The 23,065-nt window shown below is 37.6% G+C and overlaps 2 protein-coding genes across 3 annotated transcripts in view; one reads left to right on the top strand and one right to left on the bottom strand.

Moving 5' to 3' along the window:
- LOC120419617 (nose resistant to fluoxetine protein 6) overlaps positions 1-23,065 on the top strand; it is a 62,356-nt gene that overhangs the window by 3,399 nt on the left and 35,892 nt on the right. The window contains exons 1-3 of one of the 2 annotated variants that reach the window (XM_039582359.2): positions 1,883-2,042; positions 15,068-15,214; positions 20,090-20,337. In XM_039582359.2, the coding sequence (XP_039438293.1) occupies position 15,214; positions 20,090-20,337 (249 nt within the window). In that variant the 5' untranslated portion in view covers positions 1,883-2,042; positions 15,068-15,213. Of the gene's footprint in view, positions 1-1,882; positions 2,043-15,067; positions 15,215-20,089; positions 20,338-23,065 lie in introns of those variants that run through there. The other variant, XM_039582358.2, reaches the window with a different exon arrangement.
- Positions 8,784-10,494, bottom strand: LOC120419618 (probable cytochrome P450 9f2). The gene is given in 2 exon segments (XM_052707419.1): positions 8,784-10,038; positions 10,041-10,494. Coding segments are annotated over 2 exon segments (1,599 nt in total). The 5' UTR covers positions 10,465-10,494; the 3' UTR covers positions 8,784-8,863.

The following is a 23,065-nucleotide window of genomic DNA, read 5'->3' as shown; positions in this document are numbered from 1 at the left end:
GGCCTGGCCAGCGTTGCTAGAATATTTATGGAAGATCTGTACTTGACTGAAAAAGTCTGTATTTCAAGTAAAACAATGTAACGCAGTCACGCAGTACGTACACGGAATCGGTTGTTGCGTTTGAAATAGAATACGTAAACGATTCGAATTGAATTCCGTTTCTGAATTCTGATTGAGTTGACTGGGAAGTGGACCAATTACGGAGTGTAAAATAAGAGTAGCTACCAGGAGTGAAATATTTTAGCTCAAATTTCGTAAATTTGATTGTTTTTATAAGGCAGAAAAAGGGTGGTTTATTCTGTCCCCAAGTGGTTTTTAACCTTCGGGAAGTCGCGTGTTTTGGCATTTCTTACAAGTGCCGTTACAAAGTGTGTACAAAGTACACGTACGCGACTGCCCGTGGGTTAATTTGAAACTTTGACCACCAAGCCTCTAAATGACTTGAAGGTTGCGTTGTTGTTTGTTTACCTTAGTAGTACCATCTATAATTGCATTTATTTATTGTATTTTTTTTATCGAAAAGAAGAAGGTTTTTATGTCAGCATTCCAGTGGCTTTTTCTGTCCAAGGAAAATTTATCAAATAAACAATCAATCAATCTAGTAACATTATAAGCTGCCAAACTTTTTCAAACAATCTAACTTAAATAAATTTATATTTTTGCTCAGAATAACTCTGACTCAAGGCGGTTTCAAAAACACCCAAAAAGCGGAAAAATAAAATTTCACTGGATCTTAAAAAAATCTCGAAGTATTTTGTAAAGCAATATTTGACTATTGAAACTTAAAAATTTTGGAGCAACATTTGAAAATGGGGCATAAGCTAGAGATTACTAAATAGGGAGACTGGTCGAAGTGAATTTGACGTACCCAAACAGACACGAGTTTGACGTATCCAAACGAGCATTTGCTTTACGCCCAGCCAAACTCATCAGTGTTGCCAAGCTCAAAACATAAGTTGCCAGATCGATTTAAAAAACTTAGACCAGTCTCCCAATTTAGGGTCTCTAGCATTAGCTCCCGGAACAAGACGTGTAACGAAATACATGCAACTATTTTACTCAACCCAACCAATTATACAGTGTTGAAATATAGCTGACGAGGCCAGCTATTGTTTTACAATTCGAGTTTAGTGTAAACGTTACCTGAAGCATAAGAAATAGTTCAAACTGTTAAAATGCTTATGCGCCCTTTTCTCGTGTTGCTCCAGAATTCTAACAGCAGAAAATCGATTTGCTGAGGATAGGCTAGTATGCAGATCGGAAGGAAAGGGGTCAAGAAACAGCTTCACGAACAGCAGAACAAAGGAGAGGGAGCGATTTCTTGGGGCTTTTCTTCACCCTCTCTGACTTGCTTGCGCTGCCGCTTCTGCCCATTTGATTTTTTTCTTGACCGGTTCCTTCCGAAGTGCGTATACCGCTGATAGAAAAAAATACTCAGAAAACTCCCTTACCCACTTTTGGGTAGAACTGAAGATGTACTTTTTGTCGGAGTTGAAATGCCAGCTCCGACACTTTTGTGTTGACGGCTTGAAACACGGCGCCTGATTCCCGTCTGTCAAACGGATCTGCCAAACGGGTTCTATCAGAACAGTTATTTTTTCTTTGTTGTGATGGGCAAAACAGTTTAAACTTACATCTTTTGGTAAAAATAGTAAAAAAATGCTGTATAAAAGAAAAAAAAACTATCAAAAACTGCCGAGTGTTAACTTACCGAGTTCAGCACCGTGGAAACGAATTTACTAAGGGACGCTGAAATTCTTCCACGCTGCTGAAGATCAAATCTGTTTCCGGCAAACCTACACTCGGGATAAACGCCTGCTCTTGGCCAAAAACGATCGGGACCCGATCATCGGGCTAACCCCAAAGGAGCTGCTCGCCAACCATCTGGACATCGTCGTGCTGGAGAAAGTAAGATGACGGAACGCCCCGATGACCACCGTATCTGAAGAGCTGACCAACATGAACCAACAAACAGGATACTTTCGATTTGAACAATCAAAACAGGCGGCACCGATGAAGTCCTGATGTGTGTCCGTGACTTGGTAAGTTTGAGCAGAAAAACTGCCGACGTTCCGTTCCGTTCCGTTCCAACCTTGCTTGCCTCTCCGGTTTCGACCAGCAACTGGACTTCCTCCGTCATTCACCTGATTGGTTTAAAGCTCATCATGCATCAACTAGAGCGATTTATTAAGTGCAGATTATTCTGCCGCTTGCAATTCTGCTCGAGACGTGAAGAAAATGTAAAGAACAATTGCATTCTGCTCAAATCTAATGTAATTTGAACGGGTTGCAATCCGTATTTACAATGCGATGAGCCTAAAGAAAAGTGTCACTCGAATTACTATTTGTTTACATTAGGTATCATTATTATTGCAACAAACCTGAGCGAAATCCAGCTTTTTGCTTCACTGCTCACAAAGCATCTCAACAATGAACTGATTTGTTTTTGTCTTCCGCTTGAACTGTCATCCGCAACGCAAACTTTGCAATTTAAATTTAAATGCTGTACGAGTGTACAATTAGAAAATTTTACATCGGAATTAAATTTACATGCTTTTCAAATTCACAAATTATTGATTTTGCAGAAACATAAATCAATTTACATGAGATTCATAAATTACATTCAAACTCAGTTTACAACAAGGCTCTTTAAATGCAATACAACGTTTTAAAATGTATTTCAAAATTACGTTGAGCATGTTTACATCGAAAACATGATTTCAGTGCCGGGTAAATTTACACTTTTTTTTCTGTGTACATTCGGAAATTTGCTACTTGTTTTGTTCTGTTCCTGTTTTGACCGAAATCAATCAAAAAATCAAATCAATATGCAAAAAAAAATGGTTTAAACAGCTGTCTTAACTTGTTACTTTTGTCCTGATTTGCTCCAGATGCCGGTGTTTGATGAAAAAAGATTAAATACGATATTTTTTCAAGTTAATAAAACTAAAATTCTAACAATTTTGCTTAATAAGCTAAATTCATGCTGATTGCTGATATATGTCATATACAAATTTTAATGCTTTGAAATTCTTACCAATTACTAAGTATTCAAATGATCATCTATTTCCAAAACCAAATCTGTATAATAAATCCAAAATTTGTGTTTTTTTCAATTTCAATTAAAAATATTCCGGGATTCGGGAATTTTGTCTCGGAAAGAATGGAATTTTCCATAAATCCTTGAACAATGTATTTTTCTAAATCAGTGCTTTTTAGAGAGTGTAATAATATTTTTAGAACATGCAATTTTGTGTTAAAATCATGAATATTTACTAATCGCAGTGTTTGCCAAAATTTGTACAAATATGTTAAGATAATTATGGCAATATGTTTATGGAAATCATAGGAAATCTATTGAATATTAGTGTTGGAAACTTAAGACGAAAAACCCCTATTGGCGTGTTGTACATTAAAAATTTGCAATAATTCTATTTGTTTTAAATGAACTAAAATAAAATAAAAATGAAAGATAATGTTATGTTCAAACTTCATTAGGCTACTTTGCGCTTGAAATAAAGTTTGTAATAGCCTGAATGTTCACTGAAAAAATAATATTTTTTTCAATGTTGTAACCAAGAATTTCCATAAAATCTTTAAAAAAAACTTTTGAAGTTGGACGGTTTTTGAGCAATTGATTCTTCAGAAAATTGTTGAAAAACCATTTCTCTGCCGGAGTAGTACCGCATTGCTGCTAAGAGATGTCAACAAGTGGACACCAAGTTTTTGATCAAGGACTAAAATTAACTCTAATGAAAAAGTTTTACGAGAAGCGGGATATTTTTTCCGATTTCGTGCGAATTTACAGAGTTTCAGCATTTTTATTTTTTATCATTTTTTTAGCCATGGAATTGAGTGCGGTCGAAAATGACGACAGATGAAACTTTGGAAGTTGAAAATATAAATGTTAACAGGTAAAAAACATTTATTAATATCGAACTTTTCGAAAATTTCAATTCGGCTTGAATCCATAATTTAAAATCTTTTTGTTTTTCCTCTGACAAACAAATATGTTTGAAATAATTTTAGTTTGTTGATTTTATACAAAGCAAACAATTTTTTTTTGGTAATCATCCAGATTTATTGTTTCTTTGGATCCAGTTCTGAAGCAATTTGATTGTAACAATAGTCCTATGCTCCTACTTTGTTGATAATCTTTATTAGTGATACAAAAAAATAAATAAAAAAGTTTAATTTTATTTGGAGGGTCAAGTTGTGCAAAAAACTTGTTTTCATTAATTTCAAGCTACGTGTATTTAAATTTCAATTTATCTAATGAATAATAGATAAAAAAAGATCGTTGCTCCATTATTATTTTTTTAGATTTTCTTACAGTTTTGGAAACTATAGCCTGAAAGTATTTTGAGTCCCAATATTTTTTCAATTGTTCATGTCGACCCAAATAAAGAAAACAATTACAGAACCTTCTACCTCATTCTAGTCGTCAATATTCATAGAAAATCCCGATGCCAATCTGTGGCTGTCTGCCATAAAGTGCCATTGAAAACTGCCAATCTTAAAATCGTTACGTGTGCGTGTGTGTGCAGGTTCGTCACCGGAATAACTAAACGACTTGACTTGCTGCAAGCAAGTGCACCACATAATCGAAATAAATAATCGCATAAGTCGACGTGTTGGGTTATGAATGCCAAATCACCAAATCTGTCTGCCGCGGGCAGGGCCAGGCAAGAAAGGGTACGTGCCCTTTGTCAAGTGTCAGTCTATTGTTTTACTGGCGGGAGGGCGGTCATTACTGTCTAGCAGTGCAGTTGGAATATCGGTGGGCGGAAAACCTAATGATACGATGCATTTCAATTGATTGAGATATTGTTTACGATACACGAAATGAGACACATTATGGAAAAAATGTTAGTATACAATAGTTTGAAAACTAAGATATTTATTGAAAACGGACTGACAGTAACTTGATTATTTATAAATTAATCCGAATTGAATCGTAATTGGAAATAGCGAGATTTATCTGGTTCGATTTTGCCGATTTTTGTCAAAAATTTCACTTATCCATGATTTTTTTTTTTTTTTGCTAAATGCTGCCAGAAATATTTGACAGCAAATCTAGTGATTTTTTTTTTGCAATTCTAGAGTTTAAAAAAATCATATTAAACACAACAGCTTATAACGTCATGATTCGAAATCCGAACATTTTTGTTATAGCTGGCAAAAAATCATGATATAAGTTGGAAATGTAGAATTATCATCAGGATGTAGTATAAACAGTCAGTTTCAAGAAAATGCATGCAAAATATGTCTTTTCAAACAATTTTTCATCAGAATTCCAAAATTAAAATGACTTGTTGTGCTTCGAATCCCGGACACTGATAAAAGCTGATTCGAAATCCGGACACTTTTGCTTCGAATTCCGGACACTCGATTTTACTTATGAATCGCACAAATTTGGACTGAAATGTTAGTGAATGGCATTCTTTAGGTCTCAAATAAGCAGTTAACATCAAAACAATCGATAGTTTATATAAACATTTGCTAGAATTTAAGGAAATCGTAACCATAAATTTCTGCTTTGCCTTTTTCGGTGCTTCGAACGCCTATGAAATATTTCAAGTGAAATGTTTCGCATTTTTGGTAAACTTATAATTTTATTGTATTTAATTGTTTTGGCATTAACTACAGCGTTCAAACAAACTTTAAATGAAAGTTGATGTTGGAGTTCATCAAATAACACAGTTTTGGCATTCATAATGCGAACTTATATTCAAATAATTGATAAAACAAAATGAAGTGTCCGGGTTTCGAAGCGTCTGGGAATTCGAATCATGACGTTAGGACCTTTTAAAGAACCCCTAGAATTTATGTGTTATTATCTGCTCTGGCAGAAATTCTACTGTATGTGGCATTAACCGCAAAAATGACAGTTGTCATTCTCATCTCAGTGTTAATTGACGGAACTCTACAATTTTTTGAGAAAAATAAAAACGATAAGCAAAATTTGTGTAGTGGAGTAGTACAAGGCAGTGAAATTGATCAGTCAATATTACATAATGCACGATAATAAAAAAATGAAGAAGTAAACAAAATCCTAGTAAGAACTGAGTGTTGGACTCTGTCGGTTGGTCTGTTGAAATCAGCAAAAACTTCTTCTGGTAGGTTTTTTCTGAAGGTAAATATCAAATTGCTCGTGATTGTGGGGTCCTTCTAATTTATACTTTCCCATGATTTGAAAATGTTCAGAACAATTGTTGGTCAGTATTAACCGAAGTACTCGGAAAAATTTCACTTCGTATAATCGAATCACGATTTGTTAGATGTCTTATTTTGGGTAACCGATGAGCAAACAAATCCCAGATGTAATATTACCATGATTTTTTTTACTGTGTAGTTTTCGCTGAAAAAAAAAATCTTTTTACGGAGCTGCGCTTTATTCTCCCCTTAAAACTTAAAAAGTTGAAAAACAGAACAAAAAAATACAGACATCTCAAAGATAAAATGCCAAACCAAATTTAAAATTTTACAAAAAAAAATAATATAAGAAGAAAATATTTTTTTTGAAGAACTGCTTATTTGCTAAAGATTATAGAAACTTATTTTATATAATTTCATTCATTTTTTGCTGCAGATGTATTCTATACAATTCGTTTTCTGCAACCATTAAAAAAAAGTTCTTATCGTAAACTTTATAACTAAACCCAACAAAAAAAAAATCAAAATTTCCACACAATTAACACAACCTTCCTGGATAAACTCTAAAATTTTCCTTACACCACACATGCTTAATTTTCCCTAAGGAATAAAACCAAACAAAGATTTTCCAATTTTTTTGTGTCACTCTAATGTATTATCAGGCATGAGCATTTTTTCTGAGGTTTCGGTCACTTGTTTTTTTTGTATTTTTTAATCCAGCTGAATCTTTTTTTTTGGTGCCTTTGGTATGCCCAAAAAAGCCACCATTAGTTTTTCCATATAATTTTCCATACAAATTTGGCAGCCGTCCGTACAAAAATAATGTATGAAAATTCAAAAATCTGTATCTTTTGAAGGATTTTTTTTTAGATCGATTTGGTGTCTTCGGCAAAGTTGTAAGTATGGATAAGGACCGCACTGAAAAAAATGTTACACGGTCAATTTTATTTTATTTTTTATTTCATTTTTTGTCACTAGAACTTATTTGCAAAAAAAAACACTATTATTTTTTTTTCTGATTTGTTTTAAGGGACATCTAATGCCAACTTTTCAGAAATTTCCGGAGCAGGCAAATCATCTTCGATCGAGTTATGAATTTTTGAATCAATACTGATTTTTTTTTCAAAAAAAACGAGATATTGGTCGCAATTTTTTTTTCAAAAAAAAATCTGAAAATCTATATTTATTTATTTTACTTATTTGTTTTATTCCATATAGTCACTCAAGACATGGCCTTTTTATGTTACAGTGTGTGTTCTGCTGAGTTTTGCTTCAATTTAAATTAACTAACTTTAATTTTATTTGGTTCTCTTATTTAACTAATGGACAAACCAATCATGCAAAATGGCTCCTTTGGGCATACCGAAGGCACCAAAAAAGTTTAAGACGGATTTTTTTTACAAAAATGAACAGATATACAAAAATTAAAATTAATGAAAAAATATCGATTTCAAAGAGAATTGCTCGTAGGGGAAATATACCCTTTCTAATCAAACACCTATCTTCGTCATATGGAGAGTTTGATGATCGATTAAATCTCCAAAAATACTATTTAGGCTATAAACTTACCAGCAACAGCACCGCCTTGAGTAAGCACGCAAATTTATGCCATTTACTGGCCAAAAAGTTCAAATTCAATGCCCTTTTGATCAAAATTTCAATTTTGCGAGACCATTTCTCATCACTTTCATTGCACACACAGTGACACACGCAAGCAGCACTCAACCGCTTAATGAATATCGTCAAAATCATCTTTTCACTTTTGCTTACATTTTCACTGCGCTTTCGATACAAAACTGCTCCCAACATTCGCGACAAGTTCTTTTGAACATTAGTAAGTCACTCACTTGAAAAATAATCCCGGAACATGTAAATAATTAGCAAGCGCAATCAAAAAAACAAACGCACCAAGTCTTTTGATGTTTGACTTTTGACGACCTATTCCAATCGAAGGCTGAAGAAAACCGAGCGAGGAGCGAAGGCAAATAAAGAGCAAAGGGTGGCCACCAACACCACCAGCAGCGCCTGTTGTAGTGAGCCAGTGATGCCAGGAAACTGTCCCTATAGATGCTACTTTTCGTGAGTGTTCGCTTAAAATTTCATCAATTTTGGCAGCACTAAGCAGACCCAAAAGAGCGCTGGAAGAAAAAAGAACTAAGCTGAAAATAGGAAAATGGGCGTGCCCCAATGCACTCGACTGATTAGAATACATTTGGGAAACATATTTTTTAATTGCTTGTAAAAGGAATAGAATAACTTTTCGTAAAAGTAAAAATAAACAAAAAATCGTTGTTGAGTCTATTTCTATTTTAAGTATTTTTAAAAGATATTTTCATTTAAATGCCCAGCAAACTACTTTTCTTTTGCAACCCATCAATTTTAAACCGGTTCAACCATTTGAAAGATCTGGCAAAAAATGTAATTTTTGACCACCTTGACTCGAATAGAATCACCCTTATCGCCAAACAAAAAAACCTGGCCAGGTTATTTTTGGAGCACTTTTGATTTGGATCATGCTGAATTTAAGGTTAAATAGTTGAATACGCAAATTTGATCATTTGAAGTATATTCAATTTTTATTTAATTTATGGTATCTTAACATGAATAAAAAATAGGTAAACATCAACATTATTTTTCCCTTGGATTTTTTTAAAATAAATAATGCTGCGTGATATTCAAAATTCGCTTAGAATGAATCCGTACTAAACTACTCCCTCAACTTCAACCTCAGATGCACCCCATTCTCACTGGCCAAATTGACAAACCCTTTGGCCAACTGAATCGGCACCTCGGTCTGCTCCGTCCGCTCAAAGCTAAAACTCAACAGCAGCTGGTACACGATCGCCTTAATCTCCATCAGCGCGAAGCGCGACCCGATACAGTTCCTCGGTCCAACTCCGAACGGCATGTAGGCCGCCGGGTTGATGCTCGCCCTGTTCGTCTCGCTGAACCGCTCCGGGTCGAATCGCTCCGGATCGGGGTAGTATTTGGCATCTCGATGGATGCCGTGCACGGGGAACCACACGCAAGAGCCCTTGTCGATGGTGAACTTGAGGCCCTCGCCGTCGTCTAGGACGTAGTCTTTGACGCAGAGTCGATCGATCGCCGGGGCGGGCCACTTCCGGAGGCACTCCGAAACGACCATGTCCAGGTAGGTCAGTGTTTGGAGGACGTCGTACGTGAGGGGTTTACCTTTCAGGAGGTTGTTGGTTTGGACCACTTCTTGGTGGAGCTTTTGTTGGACGTCCTGGTTGAGGGCCAACTCGTACGCCATGAAGGTAAACACCGTGGAGATTGTGTCGAATCCGGCCAGGAAGAAGATCAGACACTGAGCGATGAATTCCGGTTCTGTTATCGCTCTGTTCGAGGTTACTTGGCCGATGTGAGATTCTTCCACCGTTGCGAAACCGGCTCCAGTGTTGGAAGCTTCCTGTTGGTGCTTTAGCGTACCTTTCCGAGCTTCCATCAACAGCTGTATCATGTCTGAGCGGACGATTCCACGAGCTTCGCGTGTTCCCACGGTATCTCGGATGATTCGCGTAAAGTACTCCAACTGTTCCTTACCGATTATGTCGTGGTTGAGCTTGCTCATGATTCCCGGGAACAGCTTGAACGCAATCACCCGAAAGATCACAAACGGTCGCTTGAAGTTCAACATCTCCTTTCCCATCGTGAAGAACTCGTTGTCGCGATCCTTGAATGACTCGACCTGCAATCCGAACGCACACGTAGCGATGATATCGTTCGCGATCCTCCTGAAAAAGTCCTTCATCTCCTGATCAACGTATCCCGCTCCAGCAGCCTCACCCCTCACGACCTGCACCATTCGCTCACTGTACTCAGTAATCAGCTCAAACATGGCCCTCATCTTGCTTCCAGTAAAGGACTCAGTGTTGCTCGCATATCCCGCCACTTCTGGTCCTTCAGACCAACCAGCGTTTTCAAAAACATGATATTAGAATTCTCACTTGTTCGATCGCCAAACAATGGCCGCCGATCCACAAAGTGGTCAAAATCCTTAACAGCAACCTTCTTGATCAGCTCCGGATCACGCAGCACGAAGAATCGCTGCTTGGCGTCAAACAAGCCGAAACACTTGACACCCTCGTACTGGTCGTAGATCGACTTGATGAATTCGTTGAACGAGCATTTCTTCGTCAGCACGGGCTTGGTGCTACCAAACATCGGCTTAGCGGCCATCGACGGGATTGGTTTCTCGTGGAAGTAACCGTAGTTCCGGGTTAGCCGGTGGTAGAACCAGACCAGGATGGCGACGACCGCCAGCGGGTACACGATGTTTACCTCCATGATTAGGGCGTGAAAGTGCAGTGACTGACGGTGCTATGAGTTAGGCCCAATTTATATCAGCGCAACAATGTGAATCACATTCATAGGTCAAGAATTATCAGGACTGATAAGATAAATTTCAGGTTTTGGGGTAAACGGAACAAATTTTACCTTTGAAAACGTAAAATCTAGATTAAATTTTCAAAACAACCTATCCCTCATGGGTTTCCTATGCAGATAGGACCTTTTGAAAATTTAATCTAGAAATACTCAATGGCTGGCAGAGCCAGCCTGGCATCAATACAGATTTTACCATTATTTTTGCTGTCCAAAACAGAACGTTTACCCTATGTGACCAAATTTGGAAGCGAATAACTTTTATCGATCGCGTAGATTAACACGGTACTGTCGGTCTGATTGAAAATGCATGTTGATGAGTAACCGCTGGAGCAAAAAGCTACGGGAAGAGCATTACATCAAATGTATGACTTATCCAGCTGCGGACTATTCTGTGAACATGCAACTTTCTCATTTTGGAGTTCACATAGGACCGTTGCATATTTATTTTACAAAGTTTTTTTCACTCCCTTTTAATATTAGCACGAAAAATCATAGGAAAAAAATTAAAAAATGATAAAGTTTGAATTGAAATTGACGCGCAATCAACTACAGTCGACTTCCTGGCTGTCAATCTTCTCGATAACAATATTGCTCCATTTGTCAATAATTTTTTCAGTCCCTCCAAAAGCATGCTTCGATTTTTTCGTTTTATAATTCGACACCTCCCGCTCTCGACGGTCCTTTCAATATTGACACAAAGAGAATCTACTGTAAAACAACCTAAAAAGACTTTTCCACCGTTGATAATCATTTCAGCATTATTGAACCTTTTTAAAAATATTTTGTTTTTTTTTGTGAAATTTCACTGCACAGTACCTTAAAACGTGTATCTGCCAAAAAAAATCATCAAGACATCAAATGTTCTACTGTAGGGGAGAGTGGGGTGACTTGATCCCCTTTTTTTGTATCGCACATAACTCTGTCAATTTCTCACAAAACTATAAACTTATTGCATGAATTAAAAGCTTAAACATTCATCTATGTTTGGCTAATAAGGGTATTTCATCAGATGAACTCTTCGAATCATGCCAAGCGTTTTAAAAAAATATTTTAAACCGGCATTTTAAAAATGTTAGGGGTAACTTGATCCCCCTTTCAACATTTTGAAGAAATCTTAAGCAAAATGTTTCTTATTCATCCAAACTTTTAATTTTCTATAAGTAACAGCAATTTCACATAAAACCTGTACGTTTGTGTTCAAAATATAACAAGTTTAGTATGTAAAATATTTAAAAACATATAATATTATTTTTTCGACCAAAATTAAGCATGTTTACAAAAGCTGGAAATTTTTGTTTACAAAACTTTTGAAAAAAGGTTCAAACTGCAGTAAGTTATGTACAACTATACTAAAGGAAACTATGTATGAAAACCCAGCCCAATTAATTAATCTTGAGGCTGATTCCAGTGACTGTAAAAATGCAGGGATCAAGTCTCCCTAAACGCACTTTTATAAACAATTGATTGTAAAAATAGTATGACGATAAATTTTACATCAAATGCGTAAGGGTTTTGGAGTTTATAAGTTTATCAAACAATTCATGTATAAAACATATTTTTTTGAATAGTTTTTTTGTGTTTTCTAAAAACGAAAAAAAAGAAAAAAAGATCTCTTGGAAGTTTTTTGCAGCTCGTTTTAGAAAAATGTGTGTAACTCAATCTAAACCTTTTTTTTATTTTTTTTCTTGATTTTCTACAATGAGTTTTGGTTAATTTCGCACAATTTTCTAGAACAAAGCTAATTGTTTTACCCACATGACGAGATACAGGCTTGGGATCAAGTGTCCCCGGGGATCAAGTCTCCCACTCTCCCCTATAATGATATTTTATTTTATTTTTTCATTTTGATTTATTAAAATTGCCTTTAATTTCAAACTAACTATTCACTTTTATTTGCGTCTTAAGGCTTGAGGTCAGGCCGGCGGGGCGGTTTTTTCGCTTTTTTGTTTACGTTATTGTCGCTCTCAGTGCGAGCGGCGAATGCGACGAAAACTCTCTCGTTGCTGTGCCTTGCTGCCAGTATGTGTGTTTTACACTATAGTCAAGACACGAATCTAAAAAAGGTGCTTATTGTTGGTATCAAGAAGCAACAGATACTAATTTAGGGTCGCTAAACTCAAATATGACCTCAAAAATACTCCAAAGTACACAGGGAACGTGTAATCCAAGATGGCGTCCAATATGGCGGTAGTAGAATATTGGAAATGTTTATACAGAAGTTTAGTTTAGTTCTGGTGGATAAAAATATCAATTTTTAAGGTATAGTTCAAAAAGTGGGCCCTATTTTGTTGCAAGTGCTATGATTTTTAAACAATTTTACAAAGGAAATGTGTTATAGTACCTCTAAAATAAATAATGCTAAAATTATGTATAAAAGTTTTCATATATCACACTATCAAATTTTACACCTGAGCAAATCTCCCCGTATACCGTAAATTTATTTTGTTTGTATTTTTTATAATTTGGCTAAAACTATGACAAAAAGCCCCTTTGTGTAATTGTCTTTTTTTTAATTAAAAAAAAATGACAATGACACAAAAGGGCTTTTTGCTGTGATGTTTTATTTTTGAAAAATATAGAAATATTACTCAAGATTTTGTGAAACTTTTATAATTCATGACCAATATTTCAAAAGGGCAAAATATTAAATATTGCGCCCTTTAGGGTTGTTCAAAATATTTATAAAATAATGTTTGACTTGGTCACAAAGAAAGAATGTAAAAAAATTAAGTGAGATTCCTTTATTTGTTTTCGTCAAAAACAAATACTTTTCTATGGCTTGAAAAGTGGCAGAGTTTGCTGCAATTTGGTATTTTGTGAACAAACGGTAATTTTAAAATCAGCATGTTTTTACCTCTGTGAATTAATTTGTTCCTGAATACTCCTTTTCTTAAATACAACTTTGCCGAAGATACCAAATCGATCAGACAATTCCTCCAAAAGATACATATTTTCGACTAGTCATATACCATTTTTGCATCGATTTTTTTTAATCAAGACTAACATTTCAAAAGAGCCGGGACCGTGGTGTAGGGGTAAGCGTGGTTGCCTCTCACCCAGTCGGCCTGGGTTCGATCCCAGAAGGTCCTGGTGGCAAATTTTGAGACGAGATTTGTCTGATCACGCCTTCCGTCGGACAGGGAAGTAAATGTTGGTCCCGGTCTAACCTAAAGGTTAGGTCGTTAGCTCAGTCCAGGTGTAGGAGTCGTCTCCCTGGGTCCTGCCTCGGTGGAGTCGCTGGTAGGCAGTTGGACTAACAATCCAAAGGTCATCAGTTCGAATCCCGAGGTGGATGGAAGCTTAGGTGTAAAAAGAGGTTTGCAATTGCCTCAACAATCAAGCCTTCGAACACCTAGTTTCGAGTAGGAATCTCGCAATCGAGAACGCCAAGGCAATGCTGTAGAGCGAATAATTAGATAATTAGATTAACATTTCAAAATGGACAAACATTCAGTATTACGCCCTTTTGAAATGTTAGTCTTGATAAAAATGTCAAATATTGTTTTCGAAAAGATCAGAAAATTTCACGAATGTTTCATATTTTAACATTGAAAATCGGCCTTAGTTGCTGAGATATCTACATTAGAAAATGGAGGGTTGTTTGGGTTAGACATAAAAAGTTTCAATTTTCCTGTTTCTTTTTCTTTGGTCCATACTTCTGAATGGCTTTATAAAAGCAGGGCTTTGTCCCCAAAAAAATATTAGAAAAAAAACTGATTTTTGGAAATTGAATTTTTGTGAAATTTTTTTTAATTAAAAATCACATTCTTTTTCATGTACCTATTTTTTTAAGTCCTCATTAATACCTACAACTTTGCCAAAGACACCAAATCAATAAAAAAAAAATGTTATCTTTGAAGAAATCAATAAGTTTTTTTTAAGAATATTGTTCGCCACCTGAATTGTTGGAAAAAAAATTAATTGATGCAGTATACTAATGATGGGGTGGGGTACATGAGGTGAAAAAGTTTAAGCTTTTGTAACCAGGTGTGTATTGAATATTTCCTATTTTTCGAATAATTGATATGCTTGAATTGATTTTTAATGTTTTAACCCCCTTAAAATTCATCCCTGTTCACCCCAGTTTGCACTGAATGGGTATTGCTTCGGTAAGGAAATCCAACTGATCCACATTTTACGATCGATATGTCTTCATCGTGAAAACAATTCACGCAAAGCCTGATTGCACACACACATCCTCATTACAGCTGGTTGCACTCCAATTTCCACGCCGCGACAAATCGCGAACGTGACCTTGACCCACTTTGGACCACCGTCACGTCCAACTGCTGGTGTGCCGTAAAACCAGACCCGCGCCACAATGTCAACGACCTTGGGCCGCACGCTGCTTCTTCGGCCAACAAGTGCAAGTGCAAGTCGCCAGTGTGTAGGTCTAGTTCAAAGTTGCACCAGATCGGCCACTCACTGCACTTGAAATTCTGCAAAACCTGTTGCAAAATGAGTAATCCACATATCGTTCTCTCTCTCCCTCTCTCCTTCGCAGAGTATGTTTCCATTCTGGGCCAGAAGTTTTTCTCCATCCACGCGCCGTTCAACCCGGCCTACAGCAGTCGAGTTTCGCCGGGCTGTAAGCGAGCCTCTGACGCGTATCTGGCAGCACTGCGCACCCCCCGGCTGTGGGCCTGGCGAAGTAAGTACAAACCCTTCTCAGATTTTGTGAATTGCAGCAGTATTTTTGCCTTCCTCACTGAGGTAAGGCTATAATCCTGCTCGAAAAATGAACTTTTGAAATACAGCTCGTAGACCTATATTCATGTATACCTATCGACTCAGAATCGAAAACTGAACAAATGTCTGTGTGTGTGTGTGTATGTGTGTGTGTGTGTATGTATGTATGTGTTCAAAATTCTTGCCAAGTTTTCTCAGCACTGGCTGGACCGATTTTGATCAAACCGGTTGCATTCGACTTGGTTTAGGGTCCCATACATCGCTATTGAATTGTTTGAAGTTTCGATAAGTAGTTCAAAAGTTATATATAAAAATGTGTTTTCACATTTATCCGGATCTCACTTATGTGCATGAAAACTATGTCCGGATCCATCATCCAACCCATCGTTGGTTAGGTAATCAAAAGACCTTTCCAAGGAGTCCAAAACATCGAAGATCTGGCAACCCTGTCTCGAGATATGTCCTCTTAAGTGATATTGATGAACTTTTTTGAAGCCGGATCCCACTTAAATGTATGTAAACTATGTCCGGATCCACTATCCAACCCATCGTTGGTTAAGTAATCAAAAGACCTTTCCAACGAATCCAAAACACTGAAGATCTGGCAACCCTGTCTCGAGATATGAACACTTAAGTGATATTGATGCACTTTTTGGAAGCCGGATCTCACTTAAATGTATGTAAACTATGTCCGGATCCACCATCCGGCCCATCGTTGATTAGGTAATCAAAAAACCTTTCCAACGAGTCCAAAACATTGAAGATCTGGCAACCCTGTCTCGGGATATGTCCACTTAAGTGATATTGATGCACTTTTTTGAAGCCGGATCCCACTTAAATGTATGTAAACTATGTCCGGATCCATCATCCGACCCATCGTTGGTTAGGTTATCAAAAAACCTTTCCAACGAGTCCACAACATTGAAGATCTGGCAACCCTGTCTCGAGATATGGCCACTTACGTAATATTTATGTACTTTTTGGAAGCCGGATCTCACTTAAATGTATGTAAACTATGTCCGGATCCACCATCCGACCCATCGTTGGTTAGGTAATCAAAAAACCTTTCCAACGAGTCCACAACATTGAAGATCTGGCAACCCTGTCTCGAGATATGGCCACTTAAGTAATATTTATGTACTTTTTGGAAGCCGGATCTCACATAAATGTATGTAAACTATGTCCGGATCCATCATCCGACCCATCGTTGGTTAGGTAATCGAAAAACCTTTCTAACGAGTCCAAAACATTGAAGATCTGGCAACCTTGTCTCGAGTTATGATTACTTAAGTTATATATGTGTACGTTTTTTTCTGGATTCAAAAAAATAGCTGAAATATGTGTCCAAACCACTCATATTACCCATTGTTGGTAAAAAGTGAGGAAGGCATCAACCACATAGGTGGATTAAGTTAGTTTTTTTATTGAAATTTCAGCGATGTTCTTTTTTTTAAATTTGAATAGCTCAGCATTCTCTGCCAAAACTGGAAATAGATTTTATTTGATTTTTTTTATTTGACTCAAACTTTTTGGGGCCTTCCCTATGACCAAAGAAGCTAGTTTGTGTCATTGGTTCGTCCATAGAAGTCTCCATACAATTTTGGCAGCTGTCCATTAGAGCGTCCAATTTTCCGTCCCGGGATTTCCCGAGGAAAAATATTCCCAAATACAAGCGAATGTATACATTTTCCTAACTTTTTGGCACCAATTTTTTTGTAAATATACAAGAAAAATTAATGAGAGAACCTTATTTGATTTTAATCATTTCAATCGACTGTTCATATTAAACTAATCAGCTTGTCTGTAAATTGCATGTCAATAATTCAGATAATATTTATTTCTGAAGCATTCACAACTGGGAATAGATCTTGTTTACTTGTTGGGCAACTAATATAACGCTATTATGGAATGAAAATTAACTAACTTATTTTTGATAACCTTTTTAAACAAAAATTTATGTTTATGTTTTGCCCCCTGATTTTTCGGACCCATTTGGGGCGACTTCCTTAGGGGACAAAACCCCGCAACTTTTGAGCTAAAGAGAAGTTTGATCAAACATTCTTCCGCCGAGTTATAATTTTATGAAGAATATTTTTTTTTGAAAAAAAAACGAGATTTTATACAGTCCAGACTTGATTATCTGAAGGCCTCGGAAAAATTTCACTTCGGATAATCGAAACTTCGGATAATCGAATCACGATTTTTTTTTCAATGTCTTATTTTTGACGGTCGAGCTTAAGTATGACCCCTGAACTACGCTAAAGTGATTTAATTTTTTTTAATCCAAGATGGCGGCCAATATGGTGGTGACGAAATATTAAAAAAATGCATTTTATTATTTAATACGCAATCAACTATTCTAATATGACTAAAATGGGGTCGCAGAACTTGAATTTGAAGCTTAAAACAAGATAAAGGAAAAAAACGAAAAAAAAATGTTATCTTCGTGATTCGATTATCCGAAGTCCCATACAAACCTTCGGATAATCGAAACTTCGGATAATCGAGGCTTCGGATAATCGAGTCTGGACTGTACATATTTTTTTTTTTGACGTAGACTACGTCTTACTCGAAGGTACTGGGGTGCCATTTCAAAAAACCCGGGCCGAAGGCCCTGGATTGCTTCGTCATCCGTCAAACGCTTATATCTTCCTTCCCTCAAATCGAATCGACACGATTTATGTTCCATTCGATTCGAAAATTATTCAGCAATTTGCTATAAAACTTTCATTGTTGGCAAAATAGTTTAACTATTGAAACAATTCAATGTTTTAAAATGTTTTCAAAATGCAGAGATTTTGCAAGCAAAATGAGCGCTTCCCACTCACGGACGGGAATGTCAAGTACCTATTTTGAGGGGAAAATCACCCGAGCAACGCGACCGAGTGTCGGTCGCGAAAAAGGAGGGGAAGTAGCGGGCCGAAAACATATATAAGAAAGTGCGCCAGTTTTCAGACCAACATTCACGTCTTAGACCTCACCAGCAGCAGCAGAAGAGGACCAGAGCAGCAAGAGAGAGAGGGACCAGAGCTACAACAGAAGTGCGCACCGCCTTCTCGTCGTCGACAGTTGCCTCTCGATGGCCGGACCGTTTGAATATTCTGAGGAAGGGGGTGAGGACTGCCCAACTCTTCGGAGTTGCCCTCACTCCCCGTCCCTCGTCCCACCCGGGACGAGTCTGCAACAACAAAGCGTCGCCTGCTGCCTTCTCGCCGAACAGTTGCCTCTCGTAGGCCAAGCCGTGGTTGTCAAATAAGAGGAATGGCGTGAGGATTCCAAACTTTTCGGAGTTGCCCTCACTCCCCGTCTCTCGTACCACCCGTCATGAGTCGGTGAAATGCTTTTCAGGAACAAATGTTGGTCTTCGGGGGTGACGGATTGCACAGCTTTCTGAGGCTGCTCTCGCCCCCAACCCCTCTCCCTCCCCCTCATTCTGCTACCAAACATTCATTCGGTTCGCGAAAAAATCGTTTTTCGTTCTTCTCTTTCCTTCCTCCATTCGATGTTGTTGTTTGAATAAGGCTTTCTAGTCAAAGATTTACCAACACATTCAAAGTATGTTTACATGGCAGCTGCGGTTTTGTTCGCATCAGATTTATCATCTCTTTCTAGTAAAAGTCAACTAAATCGGAATTCAATTCGAATCGTATACGAATTCCGTTTCAACAACCGGTACGTACACGGTCCGATTGAGTTTACTGGCCTAAGAGTGTGTAAGTTCTGTCTTGTTGGGGGGTTCATTTCCCATTCACGATCTTATTCCGTTAATGTATTTCAAGTATCTAGCTAATTCTTCAAAATTAAGATATGGAAAACTCTGTCCACATATCAAAACTTTACGTAGTCTACGCCATTCCGGTTATGTCTGTGACATAACTACTTTGACTTTTTTTTTATTTTATTCTCAATAAAGAATTGAATCGAAAAATACTTCACAGATTTTTTTATATAGGGCTCCGTTTTCAAGATATAGCTACCTAAAGTTTTTCATCGAAATATTTGCCATTTTTCGATTTTATAAAATAGTGACCAATTCCAACATTTTTTTTTTTTGAAAAGTTCAAAAAAATTACTAACTATGAAATTGTCTAAGAGACATTGAACATTGGATCTCTGGTTGCTGAGATAACTACAGCAGCTTCAAGAAACAGAAAAAAAGGAAAATTAATATTTTCTAAGTCTCACCCAAACAACCCTCCAATTTCTAACGTCGATATCTTAGCGACTAAAGGTCAGATTTTCTATTCTCCGAAATTTTCCGATGTTTTCAAAAACAATATTTTCATTTTTTTAATCAAGACTGACATTTTAAAAGAGCTAAACATTCAATATAACCCACTTTTGAAATGTTAGTCTTGATATAACAAATATGAAAATATTGTCTTCGAAGAGATCGGAAAATTTCATGCATGTTTCATTTTTTAACATTGAAAATTGGACCATTAGTTGCTGAGATATCGACATTAGAAAATGGAGAGTTGTTTGTTTTTTTTTCCTGATTGGTATAGTTGAGGACTCAATATCTACAACTTTGTACAAAACACAAAATTGATCATAAAATTTATTCAAAAGTAACAGAATTTCAAAAAATGTACGTACCATTTTTGTATGGACAGCTGCTAAAATTGTATGGAGACTTGTATGGCCGATCCAATGAGTCATTGGCAATGACACAAAATAGCGTCCACCTCAAAGTTTTAGCCAAATAAAAAAAAATCAAAAACTAAAAATGGTCGAAATCAGCCGATTTAGCAAAGGATTCCTTAGCTTTTAATAAATTTAAACATTTTAAGATTTACTTATGTTATTCTTTCAAACATAACCTTCCCTTTTCCAGTGCACGACGCCAGTGGGAAGATCAGCTCCGGCGTTCTGAACGGCAACATCAACCAGTACGGTGACTACGACCAGTGTCTGAACGTCAACGTGCCAACAACCGCGAGCAGCAGCAGCAACAACGATCCGTCACTTCAGGGCCGGTACTGCCTGGCCGGAATACAGCCCAGCGTTGCCAGCACGGCGCTGCTGCAGCACGTGTTCAGCCTGGTGCAGTCGCACGGGATGCTCAAAAGTCAGCTGGGTGATGTAAGTACAGCTGCTTTTTTCATTAGAGAATTTGATGTGATGTGATTTGGAACGTCATGTTACAGCGTGATGTGTGATGTGATGTTGTAGCAGTTTGTTGAGATTTTTTTTAGCTTCAACGTGGTTGGCGTCATCTATATTCATGATTTGATCACGAGAATGTATCAATGATGAGATACTATGCAAACATTTTTTTCACGATCTTGTGTCAATGCTGTGTTTGTTGATTGTTGGTAGTGAATTTTTAATTTGAGCTCAGAGATTTGAGCTAGAAAAATCAGGTGATTTGTTCTCAAAAACTCAACAATTTGTTCAATTTGCTTTAAATTACTAAACCGGTCAATTAACCTTGCTTTCAAATGTAAGGTCGAGTACTGCGCACGTGATCGATGAGCAACCAGTTTAACAAATTGTGCAATATCAGTAAAAAGTGTGAATTATCTCCTGAACGCATCCTTGAGTCAATACATATCCTCACAATAACAAGTGTGGGATTCACTGCGAAGAAACCTCAATGCAAGGTTAAGTCCGTACTTGTCACCTTGATATTCGCAACCATCGAAACGTTCTGTCGTGTGAATCCCAGCAGAGAGGCTCGTCCGATGAGCCCCCTCCTTGAAATCGTTCAAGCTGGCAGAACAACTTTTACTTATAGCGTCATGGCAGTGGCATTCTGAGCACATTACCTCGCTATCTCTCAAACTGGTAGGAACCGGCAAAGCATGAATGAGCGTGCACGTGCTCAGAGATGCATCTGAGAGTAAACGGTTTTCGTATGTTGTGTGCCGCTGCTGTGATTTGCAATTTGAATAATTAAATGGTGAGAAACACGATGCAAGATAACTGTCCTGGCAGATTGAGTTAACTATTCATCATCTTATCAGCGAATCACAAATGAAACGCCGCCCGGTTTGTTAGCCAGTGATTTGCAAGCTGAGGTATTATTTAATTATTTAATAATCTCAAAAAAAAAAAAAAAAGAAAAATAAATCTAATTGAACATGTACAAGAAATGTTAGTATATAAGCCATTTTTGCTACTTATGTGAATAGCACAGGCGTGTAGGCCAGATAATTTTGATAAATCAGGTATACAAATAGTTGATGTCTTTAACAATTTTGTCAGCAAAGAAGAATGGGCGGATATGGTCCAAGGATGTACACGAACGAGACCGACTTGTTTCGAGAAATCTCGCCGGTGAATAAAAGTCTTTTGGACCAACTCTCTAAACCCCGGGATTCAGAAGTTACAAAGTTTGAACATTTCAATTTCAATTTCAATTCGGTTTTATTAGTGAATAATCATGTTACAATTTGTTCATTCGCAGTACATAACAAAGTTTTGGAGTTCCTTTCAGCTGTGTGTTAAATCTCAATCCATTTTGGCACGATTATTGCTTATCACTAAGAGATTACCAAGAGTAAGAAAAAATTTAGAAAAAACTTACTGAAATTGAAAAGGAAAGGGGATAGAAATAGAAAAAGCTTAAACTAGATCACAGTTTTTTTATCTATTGTAGATGTGCTTAATCATTAGCTCCCCAAGGGCCAGAAATTGCTCCGCCTTGTTACGGCAGGTCCGGAACCGTTTCATCATCTCCCCCGCGAGAGCAAAGAACTCCGGCAGGGTAAAGAGATCTTCCCCGGTTACTTCTTGCTGGGCCGCATCGCCGCTACCGGCAGCGACCACGCTGGCGAACGATCGCCCTCATCCAGGAGGGAACGCTGGGTTGTCCGCTGGAACCGTACGCTGTCCAGCTGCAGGAACGGTAGAGCTCGTATTCCGCTGAGAAGGGTGGGATGCTGCTGCTTTCTTCTTCCTCTTTTCCTGCTCCTCGAGGTAGGCCTATCGCGCGACGCATCCGCGGTAATTACCGGTATGGTTGCCGTCTCATTTGGCGCACTTAATGTGCGCCTTTGTTTGCTCTGCCTTGTCCCCCAAGTCCGCCTTGCACGGCAGTGCACACTTCTCCGAGAGGTGTGTTTCACCGCACTTTACGCAGCGGGGCGGGAGGTTGCAGTTCCGCGAGCCGTAGCCGAACTTCTGGCAACGGTGACATTGCGCTACGTCCATTGGGTTTTTGGAGTAAAACCGCCAGTTTACCCAAAAACCGTCCAACGCATTAGTCCGTCGCAGGTCTTGGATTTTGACGGTGCCGCGGTCGAAGTACAGTAAAAATGTTCAAAAAATCGTATTTTTGCATTTTCTAAAATCACTCATAAAGTCTATACCCTTAATAACCATCCAGCATTAATATAAAGCATAAATTAGCTGTTCATCAGCATTCACCAGCTAGTTAGTCATAAAACAGCTAAGATCAGAACAAATCAGCTCTAAAACAATTGCTTTATGCTTTGCTGAAATGCAGCTGAATTAATGCTGCTCCTAGCAACACTGCTGGATTTTTTTTCCCATTAACTGGCAACACAGTAGAGGTGTGAAAGCGAGAGAATGAAGCAAACGAAAATAAACACATTTCTTACTCGCTCATCCCTTCAACTAGAACAACCATCACAAACCTGCGGAGAAAATTTCCGCTGTCAGTTGGTTGCTGAGATTCATCATGAATTCATGCTTTAGCAGGTGCTGTCGATTTTTTCAGTCCTTATCGAAATTTTTCGAAAGAGCTGAATAAACAAAATGAGGACTAATGTTGCGATTATTATAAAAGAGAATCGCTTCTTTTGATAAATGTAGGTTGGCCTAAAGGTTGACATTTTTCGGACCT

This window comes from Culex pipiens, chromosome 1 (genome assembly GCF_016801865.2).
Source record: "Culex pipiens pallens isolate TS chromosome 1, TS_CPP_V2, whole genome shotgun sequence".
Lineage (NCBI taxonomy): Eukaryota > Metazoa > Arthropoda > Insecta > Diptera > Culicidae > Culex > Culex pipiens.
This window is presented reverse-complemented; position numbering and strand designations above follow the sequence as displayed.